The sequence below is a fragment of the Venturia canescens genome, chromosome 1, assembly GCF_019457755.1.
Source record: "Venturia canescens isolate UGA chromosome 1, ASM1945775v1, whole genome shotgun sequence".
Taxonomy (NCBI): Eukaryota; Metazoa; Arthropoda; class Insecta; order Hymenoptera; family Ichneumonidae; genus Venturia; species Venturia canescens.
Genome location: NC_057421.1, coordinates 16496986 through 16519344, shown reverse-complemented (window position 1 = coordinate 16519344; position 22359 = coordinate 16496986). Strand labels below are relative to the sequence as shown.

Sequence of the window (22359 nt, the reverse complement as noted above, 5' to 3'; positions counted from 1 at the left end):
TGATGGATCAGCAATGATGGAAGCAGCTCCGCTTGTCATAATGACTTCACTCATTCGAACGAAGTTTCCCATAATTTTTACGAATCCCTGAATATAAGCTTTCCCTCTCTGCGGAAAATGCCGCACGAGGAAAGAGGAAACTTGACGAATAATCATCCCATTTTTCGAGAATTATCGAAACGACGATCTGAGATTCGTTCCGGGCACCGTTGACATCTCAGCTTCACCAATCGTATACGCAGAACAAGGAATTTTTTCTTTCGAGCGATGTACATTACGGCTGGTTGTGTCCTGCACTATCAGGGACAAGGGAAACCGAAGAAACGCAGGGGCAAGAGGGACAACAGGGGTTTATATACTCGATACGCGAATCCGGGCGAATCCCCCGTAGGGAATTCTCGGCCTAATGAAAACCGTGATTGAGGCTGCTGGGCTTTAGCGACTGCGGACGATCGATTTTTCGGTCTCTCGAATTGCTCCGAGAGCAACAAAGAGAACGAGAGGCTCTTTCGGGGCTAATCATCGAGTCCTTTTGGGCTGGTACACTCTTTTATTCTGCATTCATATCTATATGTATATAAAATATATAAAACTAGACAGCTTTTATCATTTCTTTATCACGTCCTTTCTACTTTATGGTCGGTTCGTTCCCTCCTATGAACCAACGAGCCTGGACGCTCCAATCCATGCCAAAAAATGTCGATACAACCGACGTCAATGTCAAAACTAGCAGACAGTAACACGATTGCTTCGAGCCCCAAGTACTATATACATTTATTTATGTACTGAAACACCCCTTGTCTACTTCAATTATACGAGTTCTATGGATCAAGGACAAATTTCGATGGAGCCATAATCGAGCGTGATTCTACGGTAATCGTAATTTAACGACGAATTCTCGGGACAATTTTTGGGCGAAGATTGAATTTTCTCGTGTGACCCCATCACTTCGGTACCTGACCCAAGCTTTTTTCTCGTTTATTAGAACAATTTCAAAAATGGGAAAGATAAAAGCTCGTGGAGGAGGATCGAAAAAATGCTTTAAGCAATGAATGATTGTTGCCTTACTTAAGTCCGTAGGTACGTCACATCTGGAACATTTGTCTCGGGCATACGTTGAAATTTTAACACGAAACGTTACTATTTCTTTTTTTGAATACGAACGTACGGTATTACGTTCGAGTGAAGAGTGGTGAGTGTGTCTCGCGCGGCGTCTTTGAATACTGTACAGAGTTTTTTTCGTGCTCTTATTTCCTTTCTTTGGCGAGGCACGTTCTCGAAAGCACCGCCATTTTTCTTCCTTCTCGGGTAGTCTAATAACTACTGAATTTTTTATGAAATCCATTGCGCGTTTTGAAAAAAAAGGTAAGGAAATAAGCAAAAAAATATCGTTTCCGCGCCTTTGAAACGCGTGTCGGAGGCGCGAGAGCAAAAGTGAGAAATTTCGGGTCTGCGCGTGACGATATACCACTACGGTAAATCTAATTTCTTACGGCAACAAAGAATGCAATATTAATAACAGTCCACAATTCGCGAGAGTTTCATTCTGCCCCTTTTCTTTCCCCTTTCGTTCTCTCTCTCTCTCTTTATCTCATTTTTTTCCCTCTCTTTTTCGCTCTCAATGTTCGTTCGCTTGAGAGGTTTTCCGAGGGAGATAAATCCGGTATCTTCTACCCACTCTTTCGTCTTTCTCTGTTTATTTTTTATTCTTTTCTCGCAGCTCGAGAAAGACAGTTCATATGCGGGCACTCGTGACACTCGTGAATTAAATCGTTCAGCGTACTTTGTAGCCCTGTTAGACATTGGCTTTGTTTACCCACCGCTACGGGTATTGATCCCAACGGTGGGAGAGAAAGAGGGGTTGGGAGATGAGCCAGAGGGTTGCGGGATTCGCGAGGACCAACCGAGAATGGATGTTGAGCGAGCGAGGGACGCGGCTGCGTTTCGACGAATATAACGGATAATTTCTTTTCGACGCGCGATTCATCGCGGGGGCCCTCGAAAATTCGCATGGATGCTCTTCCGCTCCTGCTTAGAAAGTCGTAAGAGAAAAAACAACGGGGAGTTTCCTCCGAGGATTTTTCTTTTTGTCGTGAAATTTGCGTAAGACAGCTTTATCTGGAACGAGTATCCCTTCTTAATTAAAGAATACCTTTTTCGTAAAGCCTTCCATTAATAATAACAATCAAAACATCATTTTTATTCTCTCAAGTCTCTGGAGTGCCTCTCTAACGAGGCAATTTCGTAACGACAGTGCTAACAATAACGTAGTGAAAAAAGGAACTTGTTAGGGGATGAAATCTCTACTGGAATTATGTCTGGAGAAGAAGAGCCACCCCGGCCAATGTCCACTTGGCTGGTTTGTCCTTTGTCTTCAGATTGAACGTCCATACGAAGGTTGGGCCTCGAGTACGAGTTTTGTACAAAGGGCACTCGTGCATGTTCCGAAGATCTTGCTTGTCTTGCGTTATCGCACGGATATTTATGACTGGCATCGACGGAAACAATTCTTTTGCTCTTGAATCGACGATTATACCAGCTTGGACGTCCCATCTGGCACCTTCCATGAAGATCCCGTGGACGTAGGCACCCTCTCTTGGTGCCGTTCTGCGTGGAAGCACAGATTCGTACATTTTTACACCGAACATACACGTCGATTGACGTTTTTTAGTTGCTATACCCACGTGAATTCTTCTTTATTCTTTTTCGTAACGTCACACTGCAAACACATTTTGTCCAATGGCAATTCTTGTCTCCTGGCTGTCGACTGCATTATGGCTGTCAAAAGACTTTGAGGGTTGAAGAATCCTGCGAGCCAAACCGACGCTGGCAACTACGAGGAAAATTGAACTGTCATTAAATCGAACTCCCCACTGCAAACCACGATTTTTGTGATTTGAAGATTCCTGAACTTACAGCAAAGTCAGTTGACCATGTCTCGAGCTCTCGCAATCTCAAGAGGAGGTCGACGAACCAAGCTGTTAATCCGAGCAACGAGGGGTAAGCACGTTGCGTCCATACCGGTGGCACCTGATCGAGAAAAAGAGCATTCTCGAGATCCTCCATATCAGAAGTTATCGTTAATTCTCCCTTGAGTCCAAGATCCAATTCTCGAAGGGATCTTTTTATTTCACCAGTCAGAATATTCATTCTTTCGCACTCTTGAAATGCCACGATCACGTAAGGTGTGCGTTCTTCGACTTTAGCCATAATTTCAACCATGTTAAACTCCTCGGGTAGCTTCTCTATGATTTCGTCCAACACCTGTTTGACCTAAAACAAGAAGAAACAGAATGAAAAACGGTCAAAATTGTAGGAAGACTCTCAACACTTCGTTTGATTTACTTTGTCTTCTCTGGTCACAGTTTGTCCACCCGAGTTACCAGCATCGCGTGGCTGCATCTCGAAAACCGTGCGAAACAGATTCTCCGACGTCGTTGTAAGAAAACCAATTTCTGCGTTAGGGTGCAAGCCATAAAGATACGGGGACTCTGGAGGAATCGCCTCGTCGATGTAACCGTGATAACCGACAAGGTCGGTGTTAGGTGGGGCTGCAAAACCTTTGGAGCACCCACAAGTAAGCATTTATTGATTAAGGCACTTTTGAAGAATTCAGATACGAGGCAAACGTACCTGGAGCGAGCTGCAATTCTCCGTCCACCAATTCAGGCTGCATCAGTTCCTCGAGATAAGAAACGCACAATCTACGATCCCAATCATCGGTAATGTGCCCACCGTACATTATTTCACCGAACAGATATCTGAGGTCTTCCCAAGGAACTTTGGGACTAGCTTCTAGATAATTATAAAGAACGCTCACGCTTATATTGAGATCGCCAACGTTAAAAGGATATATTTTGTTCCAGCCTTGAGGACCGAACTTTCGTCTTTCCGCAACAACAGCGTGAAAGTAACAGAGAGAAAAGAGTATCGACTTGAACTCCGCTTCTTTGCTACACATCTCGAGGGTCTCTTGAGTAAAATTGTCTAGAGCCTTGTGAAGGTTTGCCTGCATACCAGTCGGTGGTTCGTTGGTTATTTTGATGGAGGATTCCAGAACCCCCTTAAAGATGAAAAAAGAAACAAACGAACGATGAATTTTGCATGATGGCGATCTTCAATGAGGAATTTTTGGGTCACAGCTGTGAAATAGTTTTGATTAAAAGAGGAATTCACCTGAGGAATAATGTGTCCTGCAGGTGTGCTCGCGGGTTCAGCGCTCATGAAAACTCTGTAATCGAGATGAGAGCCTTCAGCGGCAATCTCCAACTTTTTCTCGAGAAATGGCAACCATTTTTTCACTAAATGGATATTTTGTAAAATAACCCAGTGACCTCCCTTCGCGGCTAAATCCATGGCTGTTTCAGCCACGCTTTCTTGGCCTTGACCCAAGGATACGTTGTGAAAATTTTGCGCGTCTGAAGTAAAGCCTAAACGACGTCCAAGATCCTCGACGTCCTTGGAGCAAAAAAAAACATCAAGCAAGATTCTTTTTATTTCATCAAGAGATAGAGATAAAACTGAGAAAATATGGCACTGACTAACTTTAAGAGGATTTACACCGGGTGAAAGAATGAAAAATATTGGCGTCGATGGACTCGTTTCCTCGTATGATTTCGAGAACTCAACGGTTCGACCCTCGACGTATCGGAGACCGAGTTTTTCTTCGATAAAAGCTGATATCGCGTACGTCATTCGATCCGGCCTCAGAGCTCGCAACATGCACAAACGTTGAAGCGCAGTTTTATTTTTCCATTCCTGCGGAAATTTCTCGCGTTCTGGACACTCGCATTCGACCAATTTTTTCCAACGTTTTGACGAAGACTCGATGTCTCGATCCAAGTTTCTACAAACAACAAAAAGTTTTCATCGTCCCTTCGAAAGTGCTCAGCTCCGAGTTTCATTTTACTTCCACGCTCTTTATTTTCTATTTCATATTTTGCTAAAACTTGCCGAAACTCTTCTCTCAATGCAAGACTCCGTATGCCACCCCAACTGGTATTCGTGAGAAAATCGACGGGTGACGTGACATGAGGAACAATCGGAAATCGAAGAAGAAAGTCCAGTTCGCCAACAGATATTTCCTTCCTCACGAGCAATATTTGAAAAGTCATTTGACACGTAAAAATAAGCTTGTCGCACTCGAAAAGTCCTCTAGTCGTGTACATAAAAACTGAATAAGTTATGCACTCGATGAGATTTTTCACTCTACTAGTAACATCCGGAGCTGGATCAGCTTTTAGAATAGCTTTTTGGAATACAACACTAAAAGCTTTGAGGGAAAACTGATAGATCGGATTAATAGTGTTAAGCTCATTAAGTATGAAATAAAGAAGAGAAGCTCTGGCTGCTGCTGGCCTGTATAATTCACGAGCTGCGTCGATCTCTCGACTAGTTCCACGAGCCTCGGTAACTTTGCACTCGATTTCAGCGGCAGTGCGTTTCGTTGTTTCCAAATTTTCAACCAATGCAGTGTCACCCAAAACATTACTGTCCGCTGACGAAAGCCTGGGTAGCATTTAATGTTTTGAGTGAATACTCGAAGAAAAAAGTGGGTGAAAATGTAATTTTTTTTACCTAGACAACAGAGAGTCTTCCAAGCCATTCAAAGTGATTTTAAAATCGTTCTGCTGCCTCGTTAGTTCAGCTTTCAATTCCTCGAGATCGGGTCTCTCAGCTTTGACGACTTCAGCGAGCAATTGATCCTCTAAACCGTCTCTCGTCACCGTGAAATTGATCAATGTCGTTTGAGCCTGCATTTCTGGTTTGTAATGGGGATTTGCTAATTTCGTATGGAGCAGAAGCCGAAATGTGGGATTGTACTCGACCTCCTTATCACCGATTTTTATAGCACGACCCTTCTTGATAAGATTACGCCCCAGTAATGGATCTAAGACTGGATCGACGGCTTCGCCTATATTTTCTACAAGCACGATGGATCCTTTAGCCAAGGATTGTTCTATCACGTCCAAATAACCTCGTTGACCCAAACGGATTACCATCAGCTCGTCACTGTACTTCAGCTTGATCCATTTCACTCCTTGAAGCTTTTGACAAGAAGTAATGTTTTTATATATGTCCAGTGCGATGGCTCATGGTGTTTTCGACGGTTATTACCTGCGGGTCTATCATCAGTGGCCAACGATCCGAATTCGTTAAAATCGTTGCGTTCTCTGTCGACATTCTGTCATTTGGCAATCCTTCGTTGTTCCATTTTGCAATTTGCGTGTCATTCGTCAACAGTGATAGCGGATCAAGACCTTCGGTTATCGGTAGAGCTGGTTCAATGCCCCGTAAAAATGTCAACCATTGTTTGTTCAACAAATCCTGACGGAATGATTTCGTGAAACAACCGACGTAAGAGATGAAAGCCGTCACAAGCAAAACGTCACCGGGTAGAGTCGAAGCTTGTTGCATGAAGCTGGAAAAATGGCATTTTTCAACTAAAAATGTTTCCATTCAATTTTCAACGTTTCGACTATGGCTATCACACATCGTACTTTGCAACCGAGTCTGCCCAGCGCACATTTTCCGAAGCTAAGCCACCAACCAATCGATTGGCCAGGGCAATTGTCGCATTAGTCGCATCCGCTTCCTTCTGACATTTCAGCTTTTCAGCCGTCGCTTGCTCGAAATCGGCGGTCAGTTTTGCTAATTGTTCTTCCAGAGACTGAAAACGAAACGTCATTTTGATAAGCTGGATCGATATCTCTCAATATATTTTTAACGATTAACCAGACGACATTTGAACTCACAGCAACTTTCCTCTTGATAACTTCGAGCTTGTCCTGCGCTGCTGCTAATTCAGCATTTGCTTGAGCCAGGGCTTTTCTCTTAGGCTCAACGTCGCAAAAAACTTCATAAAATTTGATGATATTTATAACCCACGCGCACAGTCCAGCTGCTGCGGCGGATTTCGATCTCACAAATTCAGGCTCAAATTCCGAATCTTTGAGGTAAGGCTGTATAGCTTTGGTGACTTCTGGATGAATATTTTCCTTGTCGTAATTGATCAGACCATCGAGAAAGGTGTCTACTTTGGCCATAACGATCTGCGATTGAATTATGATAAACGCTGACTTTGGAATACTTTGCAGTTATCCTAAATTGAACTTCTTTATGCAGAGAGTTTGAAAAGCCTCTGGAGATTTTTTAGAAGAATTTTTCTGTTTTGAAATGAGGTCTCCATTAGGGCGAATTGAGGTATGAAAAATTTAAAGCGGAAGAAAATTTTTACTGATGAGGACTCTGCAATTTTGAAGCACGTTTATCGTGCAGAAAATTCGTACTTTGTTCCAAACTTCTCGGACACGTTCAAAAATTTTTATCGTCACGGAATGACTCTTGACAAAGATGTGAGTTTGTGCAAAAGACTCATTAATACAAGAGGGTGATGGCGAGTGGTCGACTAGTTTAAGTATAAAAGGTACCCCAGTACCTTACCTTGGCGGCTTTCCAACTTCTGTCCTTTGGCACTTTGCCACTTGGTGCTAAGAGTACCATTACCGCAGCAGTGACGTTGGTCACGGCACCCGGTGGAGAACCGAATGACTTTAATTCCGTGAGATTCGCTTTATTGAGGGTATTCAGAGCTTCCTGAGCTGCGAGCAGTGCTGGCTCTGCCTTTAGCAAATCTGCTTCGCAGTCGCGTTGCTTCTTCGTTACTTCTTCCGCAATTATCGCGACCTTGGACTCTTCCTCGTCGGCTAAGAGTGTTGAAAATACATTTTGAACATGAATTAATTGCATGAATGTCGCACGAGCCAATTTTTTTTACGATTTTTTCCAATCTTCTCATCATAAATTGGTTTGCGAGAATCTCGTACCCAAAGCTTTTTCCTTCTGTACTTTTTCCGTTTCTACCCCAACAATGGCAATCAAAGCATCAGCGGCTTCATTTTTCTGCTGAAGCTCAATTTCCTGTACAGCAAGAGTCTCCTTGAGTTCATCCACCTGGACTGCGGTAGATCTCAGCTTAGCCAAACCGTTCTCGAGACGTTCAACCCTGCCGCGCAACTCGGCAGCTTTCGCTTTGAGCAATTTCGCGTACAGACTAATTTGTTCCAGAAAGGACTTTGGTGTGGTGTAATTGTAACGTCTCTCGCTAGCCAAGTAAAGACGGCTAGCCGCGTTTACACTCGTGTGAGCGTGAGCCATGAACTTTGCCGCCGATTCCCTAGAGTCATCCAAAAGGTATATAAACCCAAGAAATTATTCATCTTGAGTGCCGAGAACGCTTTAAAGTGGATCCACAACTTCCACAGTAGTCTTCTCTAACCTAAAACTCTCGGGTAATTCTTCTAATTCCTGAAGAAACTGTTTCGATACGGACATAAGAGCTTCCTGAGGCCACTCGTGAAACCAATTGGTCGCTGTGCAATTTATTATAGCTGGAAACTTGCGAGATCGTACGCGAAGAGTAGAACCGACCGGTGAGAAACAAAGAACAATTCTGCACATCACATATATCAAGACGTTATTTCGTTCCCCTTTCTTCAGTTCATTCGCCATAAAGGTGCATCTATATGTATACGAATATCGTACCTGAGTTGCCGTCTAACTCGATCGATAAAGAATTTCCAGCAATTCTCTCGAGTATCCAATATTCCGGCGCCCTTCACTTCGTTACGTACCCCTGAAATTGGAATTCACAAGTACGCATCCCTTTCGTATATAATTTCGTTGTTATACGGAAGCTTTTACTTCTTTGATAAAAAGCAGTAAGAGGCAGAGCATGAGAACGTTTTAATAACAATATTGAATGTCTCTGAGCACACCTGCTATGATATTTTCCACTTCATCTTCAGGAAAAAGGTCGGGTACTTCGCCCGAAGCCAACATATCATTTATGAGAACGAGGAATTGTTCGTTCGGTACTTGAGCATCGGTCATCAAAAACATTATGCCTAAATTTTTGAGCCCGGACTTGGAATACAGACCGGCTAGTTCGAGTTTTAGATCACTAACTCCGTATCCCTTCCTCAATTGGATCTGGGACACTTCGAGAGAACTGATGAAAGCTGCCAAACGAGAAAGACTCTGTTTCCCGGAGCCACCGACCCCTACGAGCAAGGCACTTCCCCTGGGAGACTCCAAAATCCTGTTTATCCGACACACGTGCATCATCGCGTCCTCGAAGAGTACTAAATTCATTGCTGCCACCAAGTCGTTATAGCTGACCAAAGCTTCTGAGAGTAGCCGATGAAGGGTCTCCCAATCTTTGACCGGCATGTATTTGGGCTCGCCGACACCACCTGCAAATAATTTTCATCAAACAATGATCGATCACTCGTGTCATTAAGCTTCCTTGGTATATAATGTAACCTGCGAAATGGCAGTAGATATTGGGCTTCTCTAAGACAGCACCCTCGTCAATTTCCTCCACATTTTTTTTCAGTATGTCCAGCTGCAGCTTCATGAAATTGTCAATGTCCTTCTCGTCTGTCAATTTGTCACCGTAAACTCTCTGTGTCTCGTGCATCCACAACCTTATGATGTCAGTTGGTGCTTGCAAACACTCGTTGCCACTGAACAACAAACCCTGAAAACAATTGGAGAGGTCTCGAAGGTTGAAGATGTAGTGAAACTTGGTAGCAGTTGGTAGAAAAACTTGTGCTGATCGATGGTGCAACTGAAGAGACGCTTGGACGATGTTGTGACACATGTCAGTGACACTCTGAGGAAACCTGTTAGTATAGAACCTTATTATTAGGCTTCGATTCGCCACGAAGACAAGTTCTCGAAAGCTCGGTTTTTTGACTCACCTGTGCTCGATGTTGGCTAAATGCTGAGCCAAGATTGATGCGTAGATCGTGGTGAGTGAATCAGAATTTGGAAAGCTGATGGCAAAGACGGCAAAGTGTCTTTGGAGCCGAGGATTTATGGTGAAAGAACCGGCGGTAGGATTCATGCAGCTGATGTATTGACAATTGTGAATGTCCTTGAGCGAGAGTTTAGTACGATCGTACCAATGCCCATAATCCAAATGTTGACGTATCAACGTGTGTGGTTGTACCGTACCGTACGCATCGACTTCGGGCATGTTAAGATCGTCAACGAAATAAATCAACGTTTTGTTACCCGGGGGACCATAATTTCTGCCGGCTTTTTTTTCCAGTGGTTTTTCTAAAATCTTCTGAAGCATTTCCGACGAAGTATAAAAATTGAATGGAACATTCGCCACGGCGTAATTTTCGGAGAGCTGCAGTAATTTCTCCGCAACGAGTACGGTTTTCCCAGAACCAGCTGCACCGACTAACATCACGGGATGTTTCTCCGCCATGAGGAGATCTAGAAAATATCTTATTCTGATCGATTCGGCTGTGTAAACGAGAACTGCCTGCAGCGGCATGTCCGGATCCAATTCGAATTTCGGCAGCCGCTCGGACCAGGAACAAAACTCTTTGGTCTCGGAGTCAATGTAGTAATCGAAGACAGTGCCCTGAGCCGGAAATTTGATTTGTTTGAATTCGTTGACCCACCATTTGGTAAACTCGACTCGATAGTCTACAGCTTGATCTTGAAACATGGATGAACCAAAAGCCCAAACTGCGGCAAACACAAAGTACAGCTCATAATGATCTTTGCTGAATTCCGTTGCCGTTAATTCGGGTGTCAACAGACAATGCAAAAGATGACAGAGCATTTCAACGTGTGCCATGTCAACGATGGGCGTAATTTTTTTGAATCTCGTTCTCAACGTCTCCAAACACGACGGAATGTATTTGTCAAATAGTATCACGAGGTTCGATTTCTCAGCTGGTAGCGTACGAGTTTCGATCCAGCTTGTGACGTACGGATTCCAGCCGAGATCCTGGGCATTTATGTAGAGAATCCCTGCTCGAGACACTGTCGCAGGTGTTGCTGTTCGAAGATTTGATATTTCAAACAGTAGTCTCATCGCCGGAGTCAGAGCTATTCTTTCGTTACTAGCAAGTGTCAAAACTTTATTGTCATCCATCACGGTGTTCAACGATTCGATCCACATAGGATCTATGTCACCATCGAGTACGATCCACTTCGGATTCTCTCCACCCAAGTTAGCTTGTTCCCTCATAATAACGGAAAACAATCCATCTTTCCATTCTCTTGTTGCCGCATTGATAATACCGAACAGTTCATCATTGGTAACAGCTTTTGGATTGAGATCATTATAAATAGGCTTCCTCTTGATGTTCTGGTAAGTACGGAAAAGCGTTCTCCACACTTGAGTCTTTCCGCAGCCTGCGGACCCAACGATAAACACGGAATGTCTGACTTCCAACAATTCTTCAAGTTGTACAACTTTCAGTATGAAACCATCTTCCGGTTGTAACGCCAAATCAGCGGCGGCTTGTTTAACAGTTTTTTCAAACTCGACATCGCGTTTTCGCGGTACGTCAAGAGCCGGAAAAAGATCCGCGATCAATCCCATAAAAACTGGCAAATCGTCCGAAACCACTTTGGGGATGTTAAAATCTCTAAGTGCTCGCATCAGGACTTCTTCTTCCGGTCGACCCGGATCACCGCGTTTCAGGCTACCAGCGACTACCAAAACTGACTTTATTGCTCGTAAGCCCCAATCATAGTGATCTTGTTTGGACAACAATTCTTTGCAGAGTGTATACAACGTTATGAACTTTCTGGCTAATATTCTAGCGTCTTGAAAGCCCTCGGCGACCAACATGATTTCACAGATCAGTTCGAAATCAGGGACGACCATAGCGCACGGTCGGAAAAGAGCTTTTAGGTTTTCAGGCAATTCTGTACGACCAGCATAGCCAGGATTCATTGTTATGAATATGCCAACACTGGGAACCAGCGCAATAATTTCGCCCATAAAATTGAACGTGTCTTTCCTGTCCCGTATTGCATCCTGAACAGATTTAACTTGCACGGCTACGACGGACAACACTTCCACCGATATTCTGTTGAACTCGTCGAAACAACCCCAAGCACCTGTTTGAGCTAAGCCTTTGTATATGTTGCCACATGATTTGTAGTCCATTTGTTCGGAACAATTGAACACGTAAACCATGATGCCCAACGCTCTGCCAAGATCCTTCGTCGTTTCGGTCTTCCCTGTACCTGCCGGACCTGCTGGACCACCTCCCATCACCAAGTGCAATGATTGGGTGAGCGTTATGTAACACCTGTCCGTCAAAGGAGTGATGACTAGCCTGAGAACAGTAATTACATTTTTTTCACGATAAAACAAGGTTTTCCACCTGGCTGGATTTCATGAAGGATTTATAAACTAAAGTCTGCAAAGCTTATTTTTAAAAAAAGTTGACTGAATTTTTGATCCTTCGATAGGAGCAACTCTACCTGGGGGTATTCCCGAGGTACTCATGAGAATATTTAAACTGCGCGTCGCAAATATTGGCAAAGCAATCCTTTTCCTTCTCATCCCACCGGTGGCGAAGCTGACTCTGCCATTGGAAAGCCTGGGCAGTTTCGACCTTGGCATGTACGAGTTTCGCCACAACGTCTCTCGAGTGCACGTCAATAGTACAAATCGTCATGACCTTTTGTCTGTCTTGCTTACTCAGTTCGCCAATGAGTAAAGTGATCAGAGTGCTCAGTTGCGATATTTGCTTTTTAAGATAATCCTTGAGTGCATTGTCGTAGCCTTCTTCGAGCCTCGAAAATGCGAGATTGACTTCGGTCGTCCACCATATCTGCGTACCACAGAGAGACACCTGAGCTGGATAATCGAAGAGCCATTGCTCTCGAGGCTTTTCTTCGTAGCCGACCACAGCTTCGCTGAAATAATACCTAATCGAGGCGCGCATTGCAAACTGCAGACGATTTAGCCAGACCTCGACTGCGCCTTCACAAAACATTTCACAATTTGCGAACTCCACGTATTCTCCATCCTTGGAGTACATTCCTTGTGTACAGAATGAAAAATAAATGAGAAAACTCTTTTAAATGGGTCGATTTATTGGTCTACTGGAAACCTCGTACCTATGACATCTCTGACAGGTGCACCTTCAACAGGAACGAAATTCAGTCTTGCCATCGAGTCAAACAATTTTGTCAAGTGCTTTGCAACGACTTCCGGTTGATTACCATTCGATAAAACATCCAACAGATCACTCGACGAGACGAAATAAAATCTCGGAAATGCCAATCGCTTAGTTTCCAAATATTCTGCTAATGCTTTCTCACATAAAACTAATTCTTTTTGCAATACATCGAGTGCAGCAGCGAGACCTTCCTTGTTCGTAGCTTCTACGACATTCGGTGTTTTAGCCATGTCTTCGGTCATTTTTTTGAACTCTTCATCTATACGATCAAATCGATCTGCGTCGACTGGTAATTGACGACGTATGTCTTCGGATGACATGAATATACTTTCGAGATGCATCCAGGTGCGTTGGACCTCGAACCACACAGTCGTTACTTGATCAGCTATGCATAACTTTTTCTGCCAAGTGGACACTTCTTCGAGAAAATGGGCGATGAACTTCGAGGTGATAAGATTCTGCAGTTGAACCTGAGATTTTTTACATTTTTATCATTGAATGAATGGTCCTGGGGTGCTCTTGAGTTACCATTGAGGCTAATTTACTCGATTAATTTATCACTGAATTAATTCAACAATCAATGTCAACGATTTTCATACTTTTATGAACGAAACTATATTTTTATGCCCAAAAAAATCATTATGAAACAATCTATGGCAACCTGATTTTCCTCCAAAGTCTCGATCAACTCTTCACTAGCCCTCAGTAAAGTAGCACCCGTTCTCGGATGAACTTCTCTCTCAAATTCCATGCCTGCCCACGTAACATTGAGCTCGCGAAGATATTTTTCCATAGACATCTCTTTAACAGCTTTGTCAACAATATTTTTCACTTCTTCTTCGCACTCGTGTAGACTCAGCTCGAGTAAGTCAGCAAGGGTCGTTGATTCATCCATGACGAAACGGACCTGATCAGTTTACATGAACCGCTCAAATACTTTTTATCATTGATTTTAAACAAGCATTTTCTGCATCAGATTACAAATGTCTAACTAGTTGTGTGCGTTGAAGTGCGTCGATGAATGAAGTGGGTGAAAGGTTGTAATAATAATTTCATGAAAGCTTCGGGTTTTTTTTTTTTTTTTTGTAAAATTTATTTCATTTCAACAACATGCTGCATTCGACGATGACAATATGAATGATGAATTGAATTGTGATAACAAAGACGAGTTGCCAAATAGCCCAACTATACTAAATTCTACAGCGGTCATTTGATAAAAAAATGTTTAAGGGATGAATTCGACTTGGCTTTTTTTTAATTCGTATTTCAAACTTCCCATAAGGAAATGAATCAAGTGTACATGGATGAGAACGGATGAGAGTTGTTCAAATGCCTATAAAATTGAGCCGAAAATAGAAGTGTCGAGTAACCAATAAGTAAAGACTAGAAATACACCTGATGGAAAAAAATTTACTAAATGTATCAGATCGTGCGCGTATATACAGTGGACTTACGGTCATCTCTGGAGTCATGTTGCCCAATTTCTGTAACATCGATAGCGTATGTACAGCAGTGCAACTAACAATTCATGAAAAACCGTGGACCTCTGAAGCCACATATTTACACGTATATCATAACATTAAATAATCGTAAAAAACATAGTTCATTCGATGAATAGCAGCCGTGTGATATTCAACAGTCTTATCCAGATCAAAATTGTTATTTCATAAAAATCTTTATAAAAAATATCTCAAATTAATTCACGTCATGCATTTGACATGAATGGACGATCATAAATAAAAACGTTGTTCTTCTAAGCTCGTGGATACCTTGGTACTGTTCATCAGTTGGCGCCAGTGTCTTTCTCGAATCGCCGGATTTTGGAGTTCACCAACAGCTCTCAAAGAGGTCAACATGTTTTTGACGGTAGCTTCGAGGGACACGTAGGTGTCCCAGGGGCGCATTTCCTTGTCGAGAGCTACTCGCATCGTGAAAACGACATCAATGATTAAAGACGGAATTCAAGGGTTCCAGCAATAGAACAATGAGGGATCCTGACCTCTTATCTCTTTAGCAAATTTCTTGCACTCAATGTCCATGTTCTCGACATCGATTTTTCGCCACGGTGTAGTTTTCCAGCCTTCGATACTGCTTCTGACGATGTTCACGTAATCCCAGAGTTGTTTCAGCATCCTTAACTCCCTCCTGCACTGCCGGAGCTGCTTGAACTCCGGTACAGTGACCTCGAACAACGAAGCTGATTGTTGAATGTCCCTCATCTGACGCTCCAGCATACATATCTCCTTATCTGCCTCATCCAACTGACCGTAAGGATTGATACAGTCGTACTTGAAAAATCCATAGCGACGAAATGCCTCTCTGTAGTGACCTATCGTTGTATCGAAAGCTGAAATCCTGCCACGAATCCGTGAGACCTCACCTGAACAGAAAGAATACCTTCGTATCTTCTGATCCTTTCTCGAACGAAAGTCCGGGTTCGTCCGAGTCAAGTTGCATCAGTACGTTGCTGCACCTCTTGATTTTTCACTCAATTTTTATCGAATTCATATAAAAATGACTCTCCCCCACCTGCCTGCAATGGTGCAACCTGCTGTTTCACCATAAGCGCTAATTTCTTCGTATTCGCCCACTGCTCCGGCAGCTCCTGCAGAAAAACGTTCACCTCCTCCGGTATGTCCTGATCATAAAACTTAAGGAGCTCGATCGTCTCCTGCAAAGGTTGGAACATCTCGTCGGTCGTTGGTTGTCTCTCCTTCACTCGCATCAGATATCCCATGACACTGACGAGGCCCGCGTAATCACCTGGCTGTATCTGCTGTAACAAACCTTCGTCCGCCAACCTGTTTGAAACAGAAATTCTCCCTTGTATCGGTCAACGATTTTTTCCCCTCTAAATGCATCGAAAGAGAAATGATACTCGTGTCTTTTTATCCAACCACGAAATCTTTTCGTGTTGCTATGTAATTTATTAACATCAAGTGTATCAAAGTGCACGTATCTCCGGGCCACGTGTTATCCTTAAGGATGATGATGTACAATTCGTTTAGTGGCAACGAACAAAAGTATCTGCGATTTAAATGGAAAATGTTTTTCAAAACTTAATAATTGGACGATTTGTTCACCATTCAAATAGTGAATTACATTTATGGTAATGCTACATTCGAGGATCAGATTCTGAGGATGAAATGAAGTAGGAATTGAAGCATGCAGCACATGAAATGGCATTCATGTGTAAGCCCACCTTATAAAAGCTCCGAGATCAGATAAGCTGGACGTGACCCGTTCAACGAGATGCTTCTTGAACATGCTCGACCACTTGCAGACAGTGTTGAGAAGAGATTGTCGAAATGGTCGTAGATCCACTCTGAACCATCCGCAAAAAACCTTGGATGGCTTCATTTCCTCTATCTCAAGATAGAGACCCTCGTAGAGGTCAATTTGTTCGCGAAATTGCTCCATTCTCGGTGGCGATCTTTGCGGTCCTTTGGGATCCATAGCGGCTACCATTTCCATCTCTTCCATCGTCAATTGCCGGCTGTATTCGAGGAACTGTTGCATCACGATGTTGCGATCCTCGAGCCAGAGATATGCGTATCCTGAGAACCATTAAAACAAGAAATGAAACAAAAGAGCAATAAGTATCGGGCTGATTATTCTTATCGATTCGGAGCACGCGCGATCTTAACTGCAGGTTGACCGAGGAGCACATAATTGGCGTGTAGGTATGCATAAGAGTGGCAACTCATTGGAAAATTAAAGAAAAAATAAAGCAAACGTTAAGGTCCCAATAAAAATGAGAAAAATATGCGAATAGTACCTTCAAAGATTCCACAAAAGTCCGTCGCTTCCTCAACGGCTTTAGTTACACTCGCCAATATTTCACTCTTCATAGCCTTAATGTCGTCGTCCTGCTCCAGTTCTAAAGCGTAACTGAGTAAACCGTCGTTTTTCACTCTTGGAACAAGCGACGCCATTCCAATGATATCATTGAGAAGCCCGAGGATCAATTGATCAAGACCATCAGGATCATCAGGATCGAGGGAAGGTTCGAAAAAAAGATCCGGCTCTCTGAGCTCCAGTTTGGCCTCTAGAAGCGGTTCTTTTTGACCCATTGGGTCCACATTTTCAGCGAGATAACTGAGACAACATCCAACAGCTTTTCGGAGTGACTCCATAACGAGATCGTCGACGTAAAAGACGTATTCGCACCAGGGCTCGCTCGTCGGGTCCTCGATCTCGAACAGTCTCTCATTCTCTTTCAACAGATCGTGAATCTGTTCGGCAGCTCTTTGAATTTCGGCGTATCGTTTGGCCACTCTCTCCGTACGTTCGTCCAACGACAGAAGAGCGTCTTTCCGTCGATCACGACGCTCAATGAGAGGCGTTTTTGTCCAAGGCTCTAATATACTCCGGATCTTCTCAACGTTCGATTGAGTCGATTTGACCCTTTTCCAAAGACCCTCCACAAGCGTACCCAACTCACTTATGTAATCCGGCAAACCTTCTGACCTCCACGACAATTCGTTCTCGCCACGTGTCACCAATGAATCGATCCTCGCAACCTCTAATTCTATCAATTTGTACTCCACTTTTCGTGATGTTCGACGAATGTCATTGTAAGATGTTACCGTACCGCCCAACAATGTACGAAACTTTCGAAATGTTTCTGCTTTTTCCGACACCTGTCAAAAAACAAATTTCATGCGATTTTTTCACATCACAAAAAAATATTAAGCTTCTTGCTTTTTTATTCTTTTTTTTTAATTATTGATGCTTGCCCCAAGCTGGAATGAGTACCTCTGAAGCATCCTCTGGAATATCGTCGTGTGACATTTGCTTCAAGTAATTCACTTCTTTCAGTACAGCCAACAATTCGGGATCAAAATTCAACTGTAACAAAATGGATCCTCGATCTCTAGCGAGGAGGGTTCTGTCCAAGCCGCTGGTAACGGATGCTGGAACGAGTTGGGCCCACTCGGAAAAAAGAAGCGTTTCCTTTTCTTTGAGCATGTTTAAAAATCGGTCGTATCGAGCCATTATACTTTGGCCTTCTTTGCTTTCCACGATCCTGTTTAATGGAAATAAGTTACAGTGATGATTGTTAGAAATCGAAGATGAATTATTTTCGGATCCTAGATGAGAACGGAGCGATACGAGCCATACAGGTAATTTCAGAAAAGGTGGAATTTCCTCATTTGCATTGATTGCTAACGTTTAGTTGAACGTTGAGTTCCAAACCTTGCACATCGTTCCGTAACTAGAACACATTATGTTTCGTTGGACCAAAAATACTTTTTAATAAATATTGATCTCTGAGACCGTCGGCTGAACGTCGCGTAGCGTGAACAAGTCGATTTTATTGCTACTCATCACGAAAAAAGAAGTAATCGAGACGACTCAAGGTCACCAACTAAAGACAGACGCCCACACTGCGTTTAAAGACGTAATTCCATCCACTATGGTACTGATAATTTAATGTGGACATTGACTGACAAATATCCTGGTGATAATGGCCAGTATCACAGATTCTCTACATTTTTTATTCTGTCCGTGTCTACTTACAGAGGCTGAAGAGTCCTGAATGACTGGATTGGTAAATCGATTCGTTGCCTCAACATACTCGTAAATTTTAAAGCTGCTGCCAAAGGTGGAAGATCGCTCATCGCACCGCGGATCCCACGGGTGAACAAAAGTTCCACCATTATCAATTCATTGTTTAACAATTCAACGATCCGAATATCACGATCAGTAAATTGTTTACGTATCACAGGCCTCTCGAGGACGGAACCTCCGATGTTAATGAGCTGTAAATTTGGGTACAAAACAACGACATTGATAGAAATTTATTGACAATGACGAATGATGATAAAGTTGGGAAATTCACAAATTTCTTCACAAATTTATGAATTCGTTAGCAAAAATGTTTTTTTTTTTTTGATGAATTTTGCTATCTATATATGGAAATATGCTATTTTTTGTTTTCGGATTTTCATTAAAATGATTATTTATTTCTACGCAATTATGGCGACAGTGATTTTAAACTTTTTTTAAAGAAATTTTTATTTTTTTTATTTTTAAACGAATATTTTAAACGAAATGAATTGTTAAACTTTTATTAATTCTGGACGAATTTATTGATTGAGTTGGAATTCCTTCAATTTGATGATTGGAATAAGTTTCACTGCAACCGATCGGTGGGGTTTTTCGAAATAAAATCAATCCGTGAATGTGTGATGTCATCTGTTAGGGAGGAATGAGAAAGAAAGTGGAGAAAAACGGGATGTTCGAGAATAAAGAATTCGAACCTTGAAAGCACTCTCCAAATTGCCACAGTCGTCGAACGCCTGACAGAGAATCGCCGCCAGTTTGCTGTCCAATTCGGTGATGGATTCGCTGAAGTTGGCGCAGTCAACGGCGAAAGACTCGTCGTCAGGCTCGAGAACGTCGTTCGCACGAGCCGAAAAAGACGCGAAAAGTTGTTGAAACTCTTTGAACACAGCGACTATACGCGCACTCAACGAACGACCAAGTATACCGCCGATTTCGATTTTCTCGAGTTTCGAAAATTCGAGAACAGTGTCGAAGAGCCATTCAATGTCCCCCAAACGCTTGAGGAAAGCGTCCAGACGGTGAAACACCGCTGAAGGATTAAAATTCCAAGGTGGCACGTCTGGTCTCATTCCCGGCTGATTTCGAGCTCTCTCGAACTGTTGCTTAAATTCTTCGAGGACCCCTTCAAGAATTTCATTTCGAATGTCATTTCGTGATGGAGCTTAATTGGGAGCAACGATCTACGAATTCGGTTTTTCAAATTATTGCGAATTCTGTATTCATTCTCTTTACAACTCGTAAAAAATAAAAAAAAAAAATCATAACATCCTTCAATTAGCAATTCTTGACAGTGATGATGAACAGAATAATTGAAAAACTCGTTATTTCTGTCGTATTTATCCAAGACTTTGCTCAATATTTGAGTAGAGTGAGCCCAAGCACAAAGTAGAATAACAAAATTGAATTTTATGAAATTAAATAAATTAGACAAAATTAACGACTTGAGGAATTACATTGAACACCACACACGGTTTAATCGAGAAAATTCGAGGAATTTGCCAAAAATTTTGATTCACCTCTGGATATCTGAACCCGTTGCAAAGCCTCATCAACGTCACTTTGAAAAATAGAGGAAGGATCAAGAAATCTTCTAGCCTCTTGTATCAACAGGTTGGAAATCTGCCTGAGCATAATGATGAGCTTGCTCGAGCTCTGATAGTAGCGTGATTTGGCCCAAGCGAGACCGACCGTGTGGATGAGGGTCGCCATTATGGGCTTAGCTTCGGAAAAGTCAATTTCCTCAATGGCCTTGAAGCATCGTCTCAACGGTGTCAAGTACAGTGATATCTCTTTCGCTTCGGCTAGGGACGATACGACATTGCCGAATAGCGTGCGAAAGCATGGATAGTAAGCGCTGTCGGTTGACTCGAGGATTACCGCCATTTTTCTAACGCGATCTTCTCGCAGCTGATCGAAAATGTATCTACACAAAAATTTACCAACCTCCACATTTGAGAATAATCGCTCAGTCCTAGTATCATCATAAACGTAAAAACTCATATCGACTTTGCAAATAATAGAGTCATTCACTCCACAATGTTACTGGATGAAGATAAAACCATAGTTTTGTTTTATCAAGAGTAAAAATCAGTTCGTAGGACAAAAATTAAGTTTACTCAGAAAAAATCATCGACATTTCATTTTCATTTGAAATTTGAAATTCCTCGTATTCAAACTCAATTTTGCCACTAATAACTCCCTCGAAAATGTGGAAAACAAACCTGAGGTTGACCAGCCGTTTGGACCAGTATTCGAGCTCCACATTGGGCGTTGGATTCTGTCCATTTTCGAAGGCTGCGCTAGACTCGTGAGTCACGACGTCGTTAACCAAATAGGCCCATTTTATTACAACGCCCTCGATAGCACTTTTCAAATATAAATCGACAGCTTGAGGGCCATCGCGAGCAATCAGTCTCTCGACGTGAACGACTTTTTCTAAACCGGCGGGCATGGGTAGAACGGTTTTACCATTTACTTGACCTTTTACCTGCACATATAATGTGCAAGAGTTCAACACTTTTGGGCATCGAATTCTTACATTTTGATGTGAAGTAATTTAATTTTTGTGTGTGATTGGAAACTACAAATCGCGGGGTTGAAAAATGATGGATTTTTACCTTTAGTGATATTCGTTCGACCGTACCTGATACAATGTACCTCTGATCGCATGAACGTGTTTACAAATATCCTGAATCGCAATTTCCGGTAGATCTTTATGATTTTCCGGTTTACTTAGCAACGGAGCGAAAATATTATCGACGAGGGTAGCGAGCTCGTCGACAACGCGATTTGACAAATCGCCCATTATCAGCATCTCCGAGCATTTGTCTCGTTCTTTTGGTACGGGCTCCAGTTTTACTTTCACAGCGTACGTACCTAACAAAGAAAATGATGAGTCGGTGAGTGGCGTTTGGCGATTCTGAAGCTGGCGTTTCATTGACTTTGTCTAGTTTTGCTTGGAGATTTAGCTGCAAGTCTGCCTCCTCTCCAGATCGAAGGGTCGAACGAATTCCCTTACCTTTTGTCCGCTGACAAGGAATCGGAAAGCTCGTAGAGGCGATGAGTTGGGCATTTGGTGTCAGAACAATGAAAAGGGCGGCGGGTAAAGGATTGTCGAGGAAATCGAAAACTGCTGTTCTGTGCTCCTCCGTCAGTAGTAATCTCCCCCATTTTTCTGGCTTGAGTTTGAGGGCTTTTTGAACTACACCTCCGACGTACTCGAGTCTAAAGTCCGTCGGGGCTTCCGGCCCTGCCATTTCTGCGACGAAATTCGATTATGATTAACCGCATCGATGACAAAGTCACAATTATACTTTCGTAAAATAGAAAATAAACTTTTTCTCTGTTATCTATACTCGTGGGAAAAAAAAACACTTCTTCAATTCTCCATCTTCATTGTCAAATACAAATTTTTAAATATTCACGCCGCGCAGCTCGAGGATGAAGTTCGAGCTGCAGCAGTCGAATCGAAACTAGTTTAGCGGTAGAAAAGTAAGGACTTTGGACTGTTATACTGTCTTTGGTGTAAGACCCTATTGTCACGACGGGAAGTGAACGCACGTGAATATATGCGCGCCAAACAGAACTGACGTTGCACGCGATCGCTTCCTCTACAGTGGCAGGCACGAATTTTCAAACTCCCTTTCTCCCCCGCGATATTTCCTCGGCGGACTTTCTCGTTATCTCGCCCATTCTCGTGCTCGCTCTTCCGCTTATTCTCTTGTCTCTGTCAAGCTTAAACTTCGAAATCTCGTTATTCCCAGATTTCTCCAGAAAC

At 42.7% G+C, this 22359-nt stretch overlaps 1 protein-coding gene across 2 annotated transcripts; it reads right to left on the bottom strand.

Annotated features, from left to right (window-relative positions):
* Positions 1-2172: 2172 nt before the first annotated feature.
* Positions 2173-21949, bottom strand: Dhc93AB (Dynein heavy chain at 93AB). 2 transcript variants are annotated; one of them, XM_043424427.1, is made up of 35 exons: positions 21601-21949; positions 21226-21458; positions 20804-21069; positions 20099-20505; positions 19277-19704; positions 18534-18775; positions 17769-18039; positions 16789-17653; positions 16213-16567; positions 15540-15811; positions 15010-15390; positions 14780-14928; positions 14465-14494; positions 13672-13917; positions 12949-13480; positions 12307-12871; positions 9765-12158; positions 9325-9686; positions 8778-9254; positions 8545-8635; positions 8279-8452; positions 7827-8176; positions 7444-7706; positions 6756-7052; positions 6501-6670; positions 6118-6421; positions 5578-6047; positions 4954-5508; positions 4546-4846; positions 4177-4458; positions 3634-4063; positions 3346-3560; positions 2917-3273; positions 2685-2833; positions 2173-2607 (listed from the first exon to the last, which is right to left on the bottom strand). In XM_043424427.1, the coding sequence occupies exons 1-35, from the start codon at positions 21836-21838 to the stop codon at positions 2313-2315; spliced, it is 13416 nt and encodes a 4471-aa protein (XP_043280362.1). In that variant the 5' UTR covers positions 21839-21949; the 3' UTR covers positions 2173-2312. The 2 variants fall into 2 exon arrangements, with proteins under 2 accessions (XP_043280362.1, XP_043280370.1); XM_043424435.1 differs by lacking the exon at positions 14465-14494.
* Positions 21950-22359: the final 410 nt, after the last annotated feature.